The sequence below is a fragment of the Xiphophorus couchianus genome, chromosome 10, assembly GCF_001444195.1.
Source record: "Xiphophorus couchianus chromosome 10, X_couchianus-1.0, whole genome shotgun sequence".
Classification (NCBI taxonomy): Eukaryota; Metazoa; Chordata; class Actinopteri; order Cyprinodontiformes; family Poeciliidae; genus Xiphophorus; species Xiphophorus couchianus.
The window spans coordinates 14,447,043-14,465,941 of NC_040237.1; the positions used below are offsets into that span (position 1 = coordinate 14,447,043).

At 41.4% G+C, this 18,899-nt stretch overlaps 1 protein-coding gene across 6 annotated transcripts in view; it reads left to right on the top strand.

Annotated features, from left to right (window-relative positions):
* The window catches only part of myocd (myocardin), a 138,658-nt gene that overhangs the window by 113,025 nt on the left and 6,734 nt on the right, over positions 1–18,899 (top strand). For 3 of the 6 annotated variants that reach the window (XM_028029102.1, XM_028029103.1, XM_028029104.1), the window contains 10 exons: positions 1,956–2,021; positions 12,697–12,881; positions 13,526–13,630; positions 13,709–14,025; positions 14,188–14,344; positions 14,846–15,394; positions 15,487–15,984; positions 16,698–16,844; positions 17,204–17,332; positions 18,744–18,801. In XM_028029102.1, coding sequence (XP_027884903.1) covers positions 1,956–2,021; positions 12,697–12,881; positions 13,526–13,630; positions 13,709–14,025; positions 14,188–14,344; positions 14,846–15,394; positions 15,487–15,984; positions 16,698–16,844; positions 17,204–17,332; positions 18,744–18,801 — 2,211 coding nt within the window. The remainder of the gene's footprint in view (positions 1–1,955; positions 2,022–12,696; positions 12,882–13,525; positions 13,631–13,708; positions 14,026–14,187; positions 14,345–14,845; positions 15,395–15,486; positions 15,985–16,697; positions 16,845–17,203; positions 17,333–18,743; positions 18,802–18,899) is intronic. The other 3 variants (XM_028029105.1, XM_028029107.1, XM_028029106.1) reach the window with 2 other exon arrangements.

Genomic DNA, 18,899 nt, shown 5'->3' on the forward strand with positions numbered 1-18,899 from the left:
ACAATACCCATACTGCATGTTCAATTCACATCATCGTATTTGCTAAATTACTCTTTAATCAAGCTCTAAAACATTTTCTGATGCCAAACAGATTCACCTTAATGAGTAAAAACTGAGCATGGTCTCACACTTGGACTGAATGTTGTGATGTATATTTTTAGCCTTGATATGTCACAGAATTGCACTATTACAATATCAAAAGAATGAAGAGCTATTCATGAACTATTGCATCATGTTATACGACACCCTGCGATTGCAGACAGGCTCAAGTTCTTAACTTTCATTGTTGCGTTTAATGAATCTGATCAGTTCAAGCCAAGTGCGCTGGTAATATGGCTTTTATTTACCAGCTAAATGTAATGAGTTGCTGCAACCTTAAAAGCGGTGCCAAGTAGAAGGAGAAAAAGTAAAAGAAAACAGTTGGAGCATTAATTCAAGAACGGGTTGAAATGTTTTGCTCCTGCTGTTGGCCCTGAAGAAGAGGACACCTTTAACACGAGACATATTTTTGCATCCAGCTGGTCTCTGGAGTTAGAACTCCAATCTGGAAATGATATGACACACCACTTGAGCTATGCTACAGTTTTCAAAAGTAAAAAAAAAAGAAAATGTATACGATACAGTACTGTGGTTTTAACTCTTGAGACAGAAAACAAAGCACAAGGTGTTTCGGTTGTAGCACGGAAAACCAGTGAGACGTGATGTGCGTCGTTATGCGCAGTGTCCATGCTAGACTTTAGCAGCAATAGAATGGCCGATAAAGCCATAGCAACAGACTCACTAACAACGGTAATGAGGTGCAAACAGTCAGAAGTGCAGAGGAACAGCTTTTTACCGTCACTACGAAATCCAATGTGGCTGGCTTCATTTTGCTCCAATTGAATTTTCCAATTTGGAAAATTGGAAACTTGAGAACTCTGGCCTCGTTTTAGCTTTAAACTCAGATGCCACTCAAAAAAAAAAGAAGCATTTTGTCAAGTTCTGTGTGGAACTCAAGCCAAGATCCAGTGGACACCATTTTAGGTAAAACCAGCATATCTTCCCTGAAAAGACAGTTATTACTAAAGTACAAACAGTTTTAATTCTATAGAAAACGTCACCAGAAGTTTGAAAAAGCAGATTTAAGAAGAGCATATTTATTTGGAACTTTTAACATCCATGCCACGTTTCCCCTGACTGAAAGTAATATTTTAAAAATATTTTTAAATGACCCAGTCAGGTTTCTTGAAGAAAAAACCTACAGATTATGGTGACGGCAAAGAGGGTTATCAGAAGCAAACTTAGATGAATGAAAACAATGAAATCTAAATCTCCCCAGGGTATAAATGTTTCTTGACTTGTACTGTCAAATAATACAGTCAGGACTCCATTTGCAACAAATGCAGTTGTCTCTTGCCAAACTGTCCACATTGATCTTTTGGAGTATTAGAAAATAAACACAAGCAGACATGACTAAGAAGTAGTAATAGCATACCTGTCTACCCAAAACATCTCCTATATAAGGGAGGGTATGAATGAACACCAATCCTCTTAATCATATTTACAAGTTTAGTTCATTACGATTCTTTACCTTTTCTGAAAAGAGGCTGGTGGCCATCTCCAGCATTTTTAAGCTGTAATGAATACTGTAGTCTTCTATAGCTGAGTGGCAAAATGAAGAGTGAATGGCTTTCAATCTGTTTTCATTTTGGTTATCAGTGGTGTGCACAGCACACTGTGGAGTTCAGTCAGGGATTTGAAATATTCATGAGGGATTTATTTAAAATTGACTTGTAAAGTTGCTTTTTTTTTTTTTTCTTGACATGCACGCCCTACTTCTGACAAGCCGCCTTCAGGTTAACTAAACACAAGCTATTCTGAAACGGCTTCTTCTTTTGATTTTTGCTCTGTCCCTCACTTGTCTCCTCACATCTCTTTCCCTCTTTCCTGTGCTCCTTCTGTTCTCCTTTCATCAGTGCTACAGTTAAGACTTCAGCAGAGGAGGACACGAGAGCAGCTGACAGACCAGGGCATCATGCCTCGTGAGTAACTTTTTCCAACTCTGAGCTGCCTCACACTCATGAACACACGTACACACACCTTTCTGCCCCCATGCTTCTTTGTCTCTAAATAGTAGCGGAGAAAGAAGGTATAACTGTAGGGAACCTTTACCCCACACTCAACCTCAGCAACACTACACAGGTCATTCTGATGTATTCCTACTTGATACCTGACCAGAAGGCACACATAGTCTCTCTAGTGTGTTCTCGGTTGCCTCTGGAATCTCCTCTTAGTAAGATGTGCCTGGAAAACCTCCAAAGCGAGGCATGCAGTTTGCATCCTGATCAGATGGCTGAACCTTTTTACAGGAGCAGCGGCTCCATTTCAAGACATGGCTGATGGAGCTCCTTACCTTAACTTTAAGACAGAGTCTGGTCTAAGGTGAATCTCAGCCGTTTTCTATCTAAGACCTTGTTCTTTCAATTATAACCCATACCTCATGATCATAAGGGTAAGGAGTGGTAGGTAGGTAATGTCCCAGGGAGGAGGTGTATTGGCTGACATGCGTCTTCAGTCTCACATGAAATACCAGGACATCTATGAAGTGGCAGACTGCAGTGGTGGTCTAGATAAAGATGTCCAGAGATTGTTATTCAATTTCCAATACAGAGGATGTTCACTGACAAATCAAGCTACTCAGCTATTCCTGTAAAGTTTACTCAACATTGTTTGGAACCTTTGATTCGGGATGATCGGTTTGGCTTTCATTCGAAAGTTGAGGAACTAGGATGACCTTTATCTTCATGGAATTGGTTGTGGAGTTTAGTTGGCAATATATACTTTTTAAACAAGCATTTGGTTCCATGGGTGTCTACAAGCCATAATCTCCTGTGAACATTGCGGCATATGCACCCAGGTGTGGAACAGCCCAGATGACAGTCTGAGGCTACTGTTGTCAACCAAATCTAGGAGTCTCTTCCACAAACAAAGTGAATGAATCTTGGCGTCCTGTTAGAATGGAGCTTGGTATGGATAGACAGATTAGGGCTGTGTGTGAAGTAACTCAGGTGTCCCGCAGGTTAGTGTTATTGAAAATCTGAGCCAAAACTTTGAAGTACTAGATTGGATGGTGAGCTTTTTTTGTATTTATGCTTAGGCAATTAAAGTTTTGACCATCCATTGAATTACACTACAGAAAGCAGCTGATCTGGAAGCTGATCTCAAGTGATTCAGACCAACACTAAAAGTAAGCCAACTTGTGAATTGGATTTGGCCAAGTTATACATGCTGGTGGCCAGGTACTTGTGTTGCTAATGAGTATACAACTGTTACCCGTAAATTTAATGGGAGGCACTTCTGTAATTTCCAAGTCAGGATAATCGTATACCTCAAATCTTTGGTATACATTGAAACTAAAAGCTAGGCAAGTAGCATGAGTCTCAGTGAAGCTGATGTTGTCAAAAGACATTCACCGTAAAATTAGGGGAGGTAAGTGATGTTGATGTTCATTTTCAGAATAACTGGTACATTTAAGCAAAATTTATCAGGTGACAGGACTGTTGATGGCTACAGATAAAGCAGGTGGGTGTATTCATCCTGACAAGCAGCAAGCAGGCAAGTCGGTGAGTGACCGCTGAGGAATGCTCTCGTGATGGAAGAATCTCTCTGCCTCAGAAGAGGCTGCAACCGTTAGGGGCTCAATTCAGAAAGTGAGAGAAAACCTGTTTACAGGGCCACGCTCCATCAAAGAGAAGGCACGCCCGAGCATGACAACGTGCAGAGAGAGCTGCCATTTGCAAGGCGAAGGCTTTGTTCTTTTTATGTCACATAAGTCCCAGCTATGATGACATGCAGGCCTGCGTGCTCCGAGTATTCTCCTAAATCCTCGCAGTTCCTGCGATTTATGGGGCCTCGCAATCCTCAGATCAGTGAGACACTGCAGTGTTTGCAGGTATTCTGTTTAGTTTTGACTGCCAGCAACCAGCCGAATGAAAAAGTGGATTTTTCTTTAATATTCATGAGAAAGTAGGCCGAGACATGGCACGGCAGAGAACTGCATGTACTATCGCCTTGAAGCAGAATTCAAGCCTCTTGAGCTGTCTCACATTTTGTCGCAACACAAACTTCATGGTACTTTTTCAAGCTAATGTAAAGAAGCATTTTATGAATTTGTTAATGTTACCCTGAAGCAACATAATCTTGTATTCGCAAACATGGCAGCAGCGATGAGAAAGGCCAGTGCATTAGACTTTTCTTTCCTCCCATACAGAATCAACAAGGTGACTGGGGGACATGGGTAGCAGACCAGGGATTTGTTGAATGATATCTCTGGCACCGTTTGCCATTTCACAGAGGCTCCAACCTCCAGATAAAGCCCTAGTAAGTGTGCGGGGGAACGGAATCCAGAGGTCCGGCTAGGCCCTATCAGTTTCTAGGAGTCTGTCACAGATAAGGCAACAAGGGGAAACGCAATTGGTCGACAGGAACCCAAGCTCTCTTTTAAAAAAGAAATTTCAATTGGCTGTTTATCTCTCTCGGTTGCAGGGAATTGAGTTGGCGCTGTTTGTTTGTACTTTCCTTTCACCCAGGCCATAGATTCCTTATCGCCCCTTCCTACAGAATTCTGTCAACGGCACCGAAAGTAAGACGTTTCGCAAGGCGACGGTGGTACGGTCCTCCTCCTGTTGCCGCTTCTGTAGATATGAATCTTCAAACGCTGGCTGCCTCGGCCTAGCTGTGTTATTCCTGCTGGGGAAGATGGACACGGCACAGGGTCTGTGTATACATTACCCAGGGAACATCTGGTGTTTATTAGACTATTCAAGAATCCGCCCCAGCCTCTCAGGCCTGACCGGCGTGTGGCCTGCATAGAAGCACACTGTCTCCCTGCTGGCCTCAGGTCTGACTCCACACACACTTCCAATCTAATATTTCCTCATAAAGATAATAGAGCCGTAGCTGGCTGCAGGTTTACGGTGCTTTTTCCTGCTTGTGCTTTAAGATCCTCGTCTCCACGGCGGGGATGCTATAAACCTGGATGGAGATACTATTCGCCCATCCAGCTTCCCTCTCACTGTCATTCAGCAGGCATACAGTGCTGTGAAAACGTATTTGCCCCCTCACAGATTTCTTCTGCTGTTGCTTTTGTTTGTCACCACTACATTTTTCAGATCACCAAAAACATAAATAAATGATTACGGGAAAACCAGACCCTTTATGACACTTCCGATAAACAATGAGAAGTTCTAGAGGAATTTAGAACAACTCTTTGTTATAGAAATATTTTAACTCGGACACATTTAAGGGCTTTCTGGAATTAACTGCCTGTTATATGCCATGCCACAACATCTCAGTCATATTTAATGAAAGACTTTGACTCCAACCTCTTCTTTTTCCTTCCGAGCTTAGTTTTTGAGATGGACTTGCTCATGTGCTTTGGGTTTTCTAAGCTTAAGGTCACAAAATGACGATTATTAATGATCTTTTGTCCACTGCTTCACTTATGACTAATGTCATAAGAAATAGCATTCATATTCTTTTTGATCAATTGTTTGGTCGCCAATGCCTACTGCAGACTTTGTTCTGTTTTAACCGTTCAACCTTTACAGCATTCAGCTCTGTCAGCAGATGTGTGTTATAACTTACAGTATTTATACTAGATGTATTTAGTACATTGATGGGAGTGTCAAAATCATTCAAACTCTGTTAGGGCCACTTCCTTCCTACTAAAAACAAATATTTGAACTTTAAACAGTTTGAATTGCAGATTGTTGCTTAATGGCTCAGATTTTTAATATTTTTTACTGTTTTGATGATCCTCCCACACTAATCACAGATCAATGAATTCAACGTCTTATAGTAGGAGAACCTTGTCAAACCCTGGGACCAACTGTCTCGAAATCTGTCAGAAGGTCACCACATTTCAAGGAATATTCTACTATTCTGGGACTTTTGTACATCTTGCAAAGCAACTTCAATTATTATTTCTGCTTAATTTTTTAAGGTTTCTAATAAAATTTTATATGTTTGAATGCTACTGCAGTGGCGCAGTAGATAGCACTGCTGCAGCAAGAAGGTCCAGGGTTCGATTCCCGCTCCGGGGTCTTTCTTCACGGAGTTTGCATGTTCTCCCTGTGCATGCGTGGGTTCTCTCCGGGTACTCCGGCTTCCTCCCACAGTCCAAAAACATGACTGTCAGGTTAATTGGTCTCTAAATTCTCCCTACGTGCGAGTGTGTGTGTGCATGGTTGTTTGTCCTGTCTATCTCTGTGTCACCCTGCAACAGACTGGCTAACGCCCAGAGCGTTAGCGGGAGATAGGCACCATCACCCCTCCTGACCCCAGTAGGGACAAGGGTGTTAGAAGATGGATGGATGAATGCTGCTGCTTATTTCTGAAAATTAAACTTGCAATACTGCTTCATTTGAGCTTATGTTTTATAGGAAATTTGTTGTTTTTCCTCCTTTCATGATTTAAACTGAATTCTAAATTGTTTTGAATTATATTGCTCTTTTTTTATACCTTTCACAAATTATTCCGCAGTACAGTGATCCTTTGCATTGTTTCCCTTTTCCCCAATTTCTTCAAATTTGTATATGTCCACTTCCTTGTTGTCTCTACTTCTTTCATATCATTGATGCATCTTTTTACAATTTTATACTTTTTTTTTTTATTGATACTTCTACCAAAATGGTCTGTCCTGATATATAATTTATTCCCATCAGAAAATGATAATAAGCATCTCCTTCTGGTTTTAGGTTTGAAATAAATCTCCATATAGGTGTTGGTTTGCCATGGGTCTGGATTCATTTCTGTCATTTTCTAGTATTGTATTTGTAGAAGGCAATGCAAAGCAGGTTTCATTACATATCTCTTGTTTGTACAAGTCCCTAGAAAACTACAAGGAATTTGGGGGGACTTTCTCAATATAGGTACTGTATATCTGTAATGACTTTGTCGCAGAAATTCATTAATGTAGGCAAGGTTTTTAAGTTGGCCATACACTGAATTGGTAATCAAGGTCATGTTCCTATTAAAATATAGGTCTGACTCTATAGCCATACCGCCACTTCCCTGAAGTTTTTAGCTTAAATTTTCATTGCAAAACCCAATAAAATCTGTCTCTATAGCATTAAACTGGAGGAAGACGCGATAAAAACCTGGTATAGTTTGCAAAAATTTACTTAACATCACATTTCTTGCCAATTTGGTGCCACATAAATGCACAAAATGTGATTTAATTGGTGATGTGGTGAAACAAAAATGTGGTGCCATGTCATCAACATCCATACGACACAATATGTTGTGTTACTCTATAATCATAATATATTGTAACAATCTATTATCTGCATGTAAATTTGGTTGTTTATCAGTTTATCTGACACAGTAATATGGTAAAAGGAAGTTGTCCTAGAGTGGAGCTTTAAGGAACCTCAACGTTGTTTTCAGCCAAGAACACCAAACACTAGTTAATAGCCAAGATAATTTAGTCCTGAGTCAGAAATCTTGTACGTGACTTAGTGGGTTAATTATAGTGTTTGTTTATTTACAAGTGAGAATAAATGTCGTGGAAAAAACCTCTTATTCAATCTCCATAGGATACAGAGAAATTGGGGATTTTAGCTAATGTCGCTAACTTTATTTGATACCTTTATTAAATGGGTTTAGCTTTTTTGTTGTGATTAATTAGGTTTTATATGTATAGCACGTGGACAGCATTGTAGGGAAGTGGTTAACAGAACAAAATTAGCAATGGTCTTCTAAACATCTCCAGTTAGACTGAGGATGAATGGTTGAATGCTTTGAAGAAAAAAAAAGAAGGAAAAGGTATTAGTTGCTGGAACCCAGGTGTGGTTACTTCACACTCCACTCTCTGGAAACAACCATATACCAATGCTCAGAGAAACAAGCATCCTGTGGAGAAACGCCTGGAGTGTTGATCTCCTGGAAATTGTAAATGTCTGATCTAAGTGAGACACAAAGTACAATATTTGCTTTATCTGAAGTTTAATATTTCTTATCACACGCATTCTTATTTTAGATTTTTTTTTTCTTACTTTCAAATAAAGTATTTCATACCTGATGAAGTTTTCATTAAAGAGTAATATTCCACCTTAGATGTCCAGAAGCTCCATATCTTTCATTTCTTCTTGGCCCACAATCCCGTCTCATCCCTCTAAAATCTCCAACTAAAATCATATTTGACCAAAAAAGTGTGTTTGTTCTTTTATGCACTCAGATAATCAAACTGATTCAGTTTCTCAGCTCTCTGCTGGATAACCACTCAGCCCGGTGAATGCCGAAGATAGAACGGAGGCCATGCCAGGTTCTCGCTGGCCCTGATTATTTACCTTGGATTTAACAGAGAGAGAGGGAGTCTGTGGAAGGTTAAGAATCTCACCAACCTCAACCCTTTAATTACCACCTCTCCATTTATTTTCCTACCACTCAGTGTTTGAAGGACACACATTAGAACTGATCTGGCGCAGGAACATTGATTGTTGGGGAGAATCACAGGACTGGACATGTGGAGTTTGCAAATTGATAGTACGATGAGTGCATAAAATTACCTTTTCTTAAATATATGAAACTTTGTGTATATTACATAACATTTTCAGGATTCTGTTTGGCATTTTGCAGTATACTACAATGTTTATTACAAAATTAGCATCCTGATTTCAAAAACGATGACATAAAAATGAGGAAAACATTTTCTTTCTCCATATACCATGACTAAAATTTAGTTGGAAGATAAATATGTTAGATGGAGAAGAAATGCAATAACCTGACTGCATAAGTATTCATGTTGAACAGAAACTTTGATAACGACTTAATTTCAGCATTCAGTCTTCTTTCATAGAAGTCTATCTGCATTTCACAATATCTTCCCACTCTGCTAAAACTACAGTTCCCCAGACCTTTCGAGTTGAGAGAACATCTCTTGTCCACAACCCTCTTCAGGCAACCCCGCAAATTTGCTGTCAGATTTACTTCTGAACTTTGGCTAGGTCAATCAATATGTTGATTTGGATTTATGCTTGCTCTTATTAGGAAGTGTTGCCGGCATCCTCTTTGTAGCCTCATTGAGCAGTTCCTGCCTTTTCTTCCTCCAGTTTCAGTACCGTCGCTGTTCTCACACATTTTCTTAAATTATTGATGACTTTTTTGTACTTGAGCTCAAAGGAGGCGCTCAGGTTCCCAGGTCAGACATACACCTCGCCTTGACTGCCATGAGCTTCTATCCTTGAACGCCAAACCAAACCAGACTGGAGACAAACAGAGGGAATAGACTGGACTTTGTGACTTTGGGTGTAAAAAGAAAAAAAGGCAATAAAAGGCTAATTTGTGGGTCTTCTCATTCACAGCCATAGATGGACTGGTCAACCAAACTTCCATCATTTGCTTAGCAATTCTGTGAGAATAAAGAAGTGAATATCATCTTGCTCCTGCTAAATTAGAAGGTTAAAAAAAATCCTCTTTTCCAACACTACAGAGCAAACTTTCCAAAGGAGTATCAAAGCATGAACACTACCCAGTCGGCCACTCCAGAGGTGTTGTCCCAGGCGTCCATGATATGAAGAAGACATTGGAAGACAGTGAAAGTGGACTCATTATTTTTATGTTCATTCATCTGATCTTGATCTATTACTCTTTGTTATCTTGATCTCCCCTTTGACAGCTCCTCTCTGGAAACTCTGGGGAGACCAAAGCAAATTAAGTTTGCTGAGGAAATTACTAAGAAGTAACCTTTGGGCATGGGCCCCCACAGCAGGCAGAAGTAAATATTATTATTTATTTCGAGAAAGGCAATAGTCGAGAAAGGCAAGCAACTTATGATGTTTGTGACTCCACAGTTGGGTGTCGGGCAGCTTTCGAGTTCATCTTCCTTTGGTGAAAGACCTTCGTCGGATCAATGGCGTACTGCTGTTGGTGTACAGACTACAAGATAGATGCAGGTTTTAGAAGCACACTACATTAGCTATAAAGCATAGAAGAACGAGATCTTTTATTTTCCTTTGATACTGTATTAGATGAGTGGCATAATCTGTTGTAGCTCTTGGGTAAAATATTCAAAAGATTCGCCTAGTAGTGCATCGTTTATTGGTTTCACCCATTTCTGTTTTCTTCCCTATTTTTAGGAAAGAGAAAACTGTTCAAAACAGGGATTATTTCCGGTTCAGATTAAATCTGGAGTATTTGCAGATTCACCTGTAGATATTAGTTTCTGTATTTGTGCTAAGATGGCTTCCACTTGTTTATCAATTCACATTAAGGTATATTTGTGTTTGAACTATTAAAATAGGCAGTCATAGGGAAAAGACACCATCTGTAAATTTTAATGGCATCACCACTGAGTTTTGTCCAGAACCTTGAGCCTTAGTCATCACATTGCTTGGCTCTGGTCTCCTAACACCACAGCATGTTGCTTAAAGGAGCCAAAGTGTTGCAGGCAGCTGGAGGACAGTGGAGGAGGAGGAGAGCTGCCTTTACTAAGACAGGGAGCAGCTGTATTTGCTTCCTGTCTTTTTCTGAAGAAGTGTCCTCAAGCTTGAGTGTGTACTTGTGCGGACGTACCTGCGTGTGTGTTTACGCGCGGCCTCCGCCAAACTTCAGCTTTCTCTGGTTCCAGAAATGCACCTACAAAAGGCACATGACAGAGACGGGCTGTTGCGCCTGCAGCATGAACCTTTCACCTGAAAGCTCTCTGTCTTTATACCCAACACTCCCACAGATTGGTTTGACCTCTGTCCAACAGTTTTAGAAACGGCGCGAGCTCTAAGCCGGTCACTTAAAAAGCGGAAGTGTCAGCAGCGTGCCGGTTTCCTGCAATTCTGCCAACTCAATCTCCCGGTGACATGAAAATTACATTTAAACAGTCACAGAGACTGGGACAACAGTGTGTCTGAGTGCTGAGAGTTAAACGTGAACAGGTGGGAGGAAATAGCCCTAAGTACAATGCGGTGTACTGAGCAGTGTATTCAGCTTTGTGTGTATGGGTGTGTGTCTACTACAAGGTCATTGAGTTGCATAGAATGGGCCTTGTACTGTGACTGAAACCAGGGTCTGTTCCAGCCTGTCACATGTTTGGATACAAAAAGATAATCTTGTACCCCTTTACACAGGCACTCACACACACACACACACATACACATGCAGGACAACCTGTACCATTTCTCTCCTTCTGGCTTTGTGCCTTCAGCTCTGTCCGATAGCTGCTGCCAGCTCCAATCAAAGCTCTGCTCCTTATCTGATGGGCCAATCAGCTTCATGGCAGAACCGAAGTAGGCTGTGTTGATCCCACATCCGGGCAACGTAACACCTCGAGTCTGAGTGTGGTAGTAGGTGTCAGTGACAGACTTAAAACAGCCAGATATGCTGGTTGTAATGTAGAATGATTAGAATACTGGGCCCCTGTGCTGGAAGACCGTAGATCCATCTTGTTTTCCCTAAAATATACTCTTGATTACATGCTGGAGGAAAATATTGGCTGTGCCACAATTCTTATTTTATACCCAAATCATTAACATCTTACAGTAACTGTTACACTCTTACTTTGCTAGGTTTTTTTTAAGACAACAGGGTTGGGGTACGGATTTGACACAACATGCTAGGTTAGAGTTTCAACCCAAAATCTGTTTTGAAGGTTGTAACTTTAAAGGTACCAAAGAGCGGCTTGTTAAGACTAACCAGCAACCAGGAAGTTAAAGCAATACATATTTGGTCCATCAGGCCGCTCTCTTCCCCTGGCAACCTTTTCACCCCCATCTCCATATGAAACTTATTGGTGATTGGTCAGATTTTCTTGGGTGTGTTTGTTTACGTACAGTACAGACCAAAGGTTTGGACATACAGTTGTGTCCAAACTTTTGGTCTGTACTGTATATATATAAAGTTGGGCCTTAGTCTGACTATGCTGGGCCCTTAATGTGGCAACGTGCCCCCAACTGCCATTGTTGTACACTTCCAGTCAGTTACTTGAAAGAAATTTTCTACACTTTTCCTTAACCTAAAAGACATTTGTATAGGGAGAACATAAAATGTGCACAGAGAACATTGCTAAAAACTGCTCTATTACATTTAACATATCTATTTTAAGCCAGAATTTTAACTGTTATGGTTCATAAATGTATAAAAAGCTTCAAAACAATACGTAAAACAAGACAACAACCTTTGTTGACTTTTCTCCAGATGCCAGATTTACAGCTAATGTAAGAATAATTGTATCATTTAAGTATAATGGAAGCAGTCTCAATAGTCACCTTTGTACGACTGTCATTTCAGTTTCTATTGTGCTGTAGAGCAGCATAAAGTACAAATAAACATTCTGCCATAATTACTTTGTGACAATTACACTCCCCTCAGCCCCTGGAGGGCCTTCACCTCTTCATAGTTAAACTGAAATTAACTGGCTCTCCTCTCATTATTGGAGCCGTTGCCAATAGAGTTGCTCTAGTTTCCGGCTCACTTGACAGAGAAAACAAATGTTCAGGGTTAGACAAATTTTATAGCTCAGATCTGTGGAGTATTCCTGTTGTCCCTATCACCTCTGATAATGTGGTTGTTTACAATTAAATCTGATCCCAGAGTCACACAATTTCTTCTCTCCCTGGTGAGGTGGTACCAACATTGTTTAACCCTAACCAAGAACGTTGTGTCATGGATGCAGATGTAATCTTCATGTGCTAACTGATCACTCTCTTTTTGTTCCTCCCACAGTGAACCAAGGCAAGTTCCCCAAGCAGGAGGACTCGTATGCCTTTGAGGAGGACAGCAGCAGCGAGAGTCTGTCTCCGGAGCAGAACCACAGTGATGAGTCACAGGGCTCAGCCTGCCCTTCATCTGACGCCGTCGGCAGTACGGCCTCCTCTTCCTCCTCACCTGCCCTCACCAGCCCACGACAGGTACACCCCAACGTTTCGCCGGTCTTTTTTCCGTCCCTCCATCAGTCTCTTGCCCGTACCTTCTCACTTCCGTGCCTCTACTGCCCTCCTGTGGTGGCAGAGTGAAGTTCACTACCCTAACTTTTTCGATTTGTTGATGCCAATAATTGTAGCAGGAAATAAGAAATGCAGCTGATTAGGATACTTTATGTGAAACTTGCAAACAAGGAGTTACACTCATGGCTGATTCGTGTTGAAAAATATGGCATGCACAATCAGTTCTCAATACTTTAGCAGTGCTTGCATAGAAGCGAAGATGTATAAAAACAGGTGCTTACTAGTGACCTTTTCCCCAAAATATATATTAGTGTCATTAGTTCTGCTCAGTAGATTTCTGCCGCTTGTTTTTTTTCTCATTTAATTCCTGTTTCCTAAATACTCAATAAAAGCCCGACTGATTATTCCAAGCGTATAAACGTCTTTGATGAAATATAAATGAATGATTTCTAAGTTTATCTTAGTCCCATGTCGAACTTTATGCATTTTCTACAAAAAATGGTTCATGGAGGTATTTTATTAATCCAAAGAGTATAGCTGCACATTATGTCAAATCACATTTGTCATTGCAATATCAATACATATAGATGGGTTTGGTATTTTCACAGGGTAGTGCAACCAGAGGCCCACCAGACCAAAGCCAGGAAGAAGGCCTGTCTTCCCCTAACACCAACCAGGTAGCTCCACCAATACCGGTTCCTGCAATAGTCAAGGTTAGGAATCTTTGAATCTTGTTGTCATCTTCTTTTTGACGTACCAACCGACCAGCTTAGCTTCCCTTTTTTGAACAGTCCAAGACGTCGGACAAGAACCGACATAAGAAGCCCAAAGATGTGAAGCCAAAAGTAAAGAAGCTCAAGTACCACCAGTACATTCCTCCAGACCAAAAGGTGGAGAAGTCTCCTCCACCCATGGACTCAGCCTACGCCAGACTCCTGCAGCAGCAGCAGCTGTTCCTGCAGCTTCAGATCCTCAGCCAGCAGAAACATACTCACACACATTCACAGATACAGCACCCACAACAGCAGCACATACACTCCATGCAGGCCCATGCCCAGCAGAGACAGCCCACCTTCAGCTACCAGCCTCAGCTGCCAGCCAGCACCAGGTAAGTCACTCCACTACCAAAACTGACCTCTGCCATTGAAAGACGTTAGATTGGAGATGATGTCCAATAAAGACGAGCTGCAGAAGACTGGCTATTTTGTTGTTCATAAGGTAACCTTACGTTTTTCCCAGAGATTAATCTATTTCAGTGTTCCGTTTCCAGGGGCAACAGTGAGCAGGTACCATCTTGTGCCTCTAGTGGTCCTGCCAGCAACTCAAACAGCAACTCCTCTTCTCCTGTCAAGAACACATTTCCCAATCAAAACAACGTTTCACCTGTCAAAGTTGGTCCACTACCTGCTAATCTGGATGACCTTAAAGTAAGTCTTATTAGCAATTAAAAGTCACAAGTGTTACAGCTTAAAGCTGCAGTATGTAACTTTTACAAAAATATGTTTTTTACATATTTGTTAAAATTGTCACCATGTCATGACAGTATGGTGTGAGACAGAATCTTTAGAAAGATGGAGCTCCTCCACCTCCTTCCAGTGCTACTATTGCCATATGCAAAAATGCACCGCTGCTGGTCAAAAACAACCAATCAGAGTCAGCAGGAGTGTCTTAGCATTGTCAGTCATGCTCGTGTATGTGCTGTTAAATGTGCTAATGGTGGAGAAACAACTTACTGTAATAGAAAAACTGTTTATCCACCGTCATCGCTGATCATTCTAACTAGCCTAAGCTTTGTTATTTTACAGTCAGGACATAGTAATAGCTTTATATGTAAAAAAAAAAACAACAGTTTTTTAATAAAAAAGTTACATGCCTTAATTTTAATAGTTATTCTGTATGTATGTTGTTTCTATGTTTTGTCCTGTAAGGTTTCCGAGCTCAGGCAACACTTGCGCATTCGCGGCATGCCTGTTTCAGGGACCAAACAGGCCCTTATCGAACGACTCCGGCCCTTTAAGGACTCCAACGCCGACTCTTCACCGTCAGGGTCCTCCGACATCACAACTTTAACTTTTCCGGTCACACCCACTGGTTCCCTGTCTTCCTACCAGTCCCCATCTTCCTCCAGCAATCTGTCGCAGGGAGGATACTTTCCCTTCCCAAGTACCTCTTCCACGCCACCCATCTCTCCAGCCTCCTCTGATCTGTCTCTCAGCGGCTCCCTCCCGGACAGCTTCAGCGATGTGCCAATGTCCTCTCCAAACCAGTTCAACCTGCAGCCATCCCCAACCCAAACTGCCATAGAGGATGGCCTGGGTGCAGGAGGAGGAGGTGCCAGGGCGTGTGGAGGGAACCAGAGAGCAGGAGAGGATGAAAGGAATGATGGAAGTCTGGAAGCCGAAAAAGATAAGATGCTGGTAGAGAAGCAGAGGGTCATCGAGGAGCTGACGTGGAAACTGCACCAGGAGCAAAGACAGGTGAGGAACTCCCTAATGAGATGTTGTACTTCACCAATACCAACATTAGTCGGTCATTCTTTGACCAATCCACCTCTGATCATACTTGTTAGGTTGAAGAACTGAAAATGCAACTTCACAAGAGAAAACGCTGCTATGGAGCGACTGAGGACGCCATCCCTCCACTGTCTCACCCCTCAATGCTCCACCAACAGCAGGCCACACCTATGATGAGCCAGCATTTTCTGGGGGTGACAATCAAGCAAGAGCCTATGTCCTTGTCATCTAGTTGTCCCCTGTCTTCCTCCAAGCAGCTCAAGAGCCCTCCTGGCAGCTGCATGGACAATATGGGGTGCTGCAACAATCCCATACCAAATCTGGGCAATGGTCCTGGTGGGCCACAATGCATGGACACAGACCCTTCCTCTGCCAACCCCTCCACTATGTCAGCCTTTCTGAGTCCCCAGTGTTCTCCGCAAGATTCTCCTGTCGGAAAGCCCACCAGCAGCTCCCAGCCTCCGTCGCCTAACAGCCCCTACCTGCTGTCTCCTCTGCTGGGGAGAGGCAGCTGTGGACACCCCCACACACAAGGCAGAGGTCACAACATGCAGGTACAAAGTCATAAAATTAGAAAGGCTCCGTTTTTTTGTTTGTTTTTAGGACACGCAGTAGATCAACTAACTTCAGAGGTTTATGCCCTTAGAAACATGTTAGAAACTACAAAAGAGTTGTGTTCAGGTCGATGTTCTCCTGCCAGCAGAAAAAACACTCTAAACATAAAGCTAGTACTCAAAGCACATTCATGAATCAGAATGGCTCATTCAGTGATCGCCATGAGGAAAATCGTTTGCAAAACTTAAGTGCTGCTGTTCACATACCTTCTTCATCCAGTCTGAATGAACTTGAGCAAGGTTGCAACGAACATGCAACAACAATTTCAGTCTCTTGGTTTGAAAAAGCTGGTACAAACATTTACCACGAACTTCAGAAACAACCGTGGAATGGTTGAAAGGTGGCTCCACAACGGACGTTACGGGGGAGCTAAAGAGAGCCAAAGAGATCTTTATCTGTAAAACATTTTAGAAACCATGTATAAGCTTCCTTTCACTTCAGTGAAGTACATCTTTGTGTTAATCTATCATATGAAATACTCCAACATTCTTGGAAATTTGTTGAAACATGACAAAATCTGGAAAGTGATATGCTTTTTAAACTTCAACAAACAATTTTACAGAGTGGCTGTTTCCATTTATGAGCCTTTCTTCTATGTACTCTAAATCTTTGATTGATCTAATTGACTGACGTTGCATCCTGCCGGCTGCAGGTGCAGCAGAGGACTGGTAGCCAGCCGTTAAACTGCTCTTATCCTTCGGACCAAAGAAGCCTTCAGGCTGCGTTTCCCAGCTCACCTGACTGTGGTCTAAACCACAGCGGCCCCATCAAGGCCGAGAGTCAGAATATGCAACCAAAGGTAAACGTGTAAAACATCTGAATGTTTGTCTTGTTGTAACATTAGTCAGGTTGTGTTATCTAACTGAATCACCTCCCATCCATCCATCCCGTTTCCTCCTTCTCTTTGTTCATTTCTGATCTGTCTCTGAATTGTCTCTTTGGTATGAGGCTCATTGTCCCTCTACTCATACCTGTTACATGTTATCACACTCTTTTACACGAGTAAACCCATTTGAAACGCCAATTAATCTTTACATAACAACTGTGATGAGGTTACTCAGACATGGAGTCCTAATTTCTGGTTTTTCTTCTGCATCTCTAACTTCGTGAGCTCCCCTACCACATGCTAATGACACTTTTCACTTATTTCTCATATAGATGTCAGCATTGCCATCTTCCCGGCATGCTGGCCAAAAGTGCCAGGTCTCCCCCCCTGCCTTCAGTAGCTCAGATTCAGATGCATCTGACTTAAGACAGCCCCCATGCTATGAGGATGCAGTGAAGCAGGTAAACTCGATTCTATGCTAAAAAAAAAAAAAAAAAAAAAAAATTTGTGGAGTTTGCTGGCCAGGGAATTCATTTAAACTTGTGCGGTTCCAATTCCAGTTTTCTTCTCTCTTTTCTTGTTTTTGTGTCTCAGACAATCCATCACTTTTGTCTCACCTGTTTGTCCCAATCATTGCTTCTATCACTGCATGAACATTCAAACTCTTCTGACAAGTCCAGATTTTTACTAAAGATTGAGTTTGCAAAGTTGCCAGGAAACATGCATGTTTTTGTGTATATTCTCTTTAGCTGTCTTATCAAAAATACTAAATAATATAAAATCCAGATAAAAATAAATAAATAAAAATAAAGTCTTACTTATTTACACTCTTGGGGTACCATTCAATGAGTGCCAAAGAAAATAAATGGAGCTTCTGGATTGGCTGCTTTGAAAACTCCAGCCAATAGCATGTGAAGTAACATCACACCTAGGTAATTAAGCTTCCCAAGCTGCATTTTATTTAAAATATTTTAGATGAGCTCTCTGTAAAAATCCACAAATAATTTGGAGTTTTGTTACACAGACATAGACATCAGATACAGATCTGCAAGTAGGCAGGGGTCCACTATAAAGGGCACTGAAATATATGGACATACGTATATTCCTACAACATTTGGGATATTTATTTTACTTGCACTATATTCACTAAATACTGGCGACCTATCCAGGGTGTACCCAGCCTCTTGCCCATGGAGAAAAGCACCAGCACCCAGCACTAGTAGACCAGGGATCTTCACACCCACTCGCCAACGGCCGGTATCATGTAACTTTTACAGATGTCCCTTGTCAAACGCACCTGAATCAAATAGAAGATTTGCCTGCTTTGTATCCAGGCAAGTTCTCCAAAGACCTGCTAATGACCTGATTATTTGACGCAGCTGTGTTGAAGCAGAGAACATACCAGTCCTTGAGCACTGGATTTGAAGACTCCAGTACTAGATCTTTGGTTACCAGTAGCAGGCTTCACAAAGAGACATTGTTTAATGCCAGTATTTCCAGTGGAAACCATCAGAACCTGCTTCTAGAATTTATTTTGACTTGTACTGAGGTCCAATTTACGACCATTTTCATTAGGGATACACATATGAAAATTTGGACTGATACACACACAAATATCAACCAGAAGGACATATAAGTTGGTTGATAATATCGGCCCAGTTTTACTTAAACCGATATGTTGAAAAATTACTAAAAATCGGTTGATATTAATGTTGATGCTGACATATCATGCTTCCTTCATTTTCATGCTTCCCCTCTGAAGGTTTAAAGGACTTCTGGAGCTTATAATGGGAAATTATTGAATGTAATCACGTCAAAGTTGAGTGATTTAAACAGCTGATTGATAAGAATTCCTCTCTATCGCACTTTCAGCAACTGACCAGGAGTCAGCAGATGGATGAACTGTTGGACGTGCTCATAGAAAGCGGAGGTAAGCAGAATATCTGTTTAGCTTTTAGAAAGCCGCAAAATTATTCCTGGGAGTAAAAACACCTTGTAAATCAGATGTAAAACACCAGAAAAAGAAAA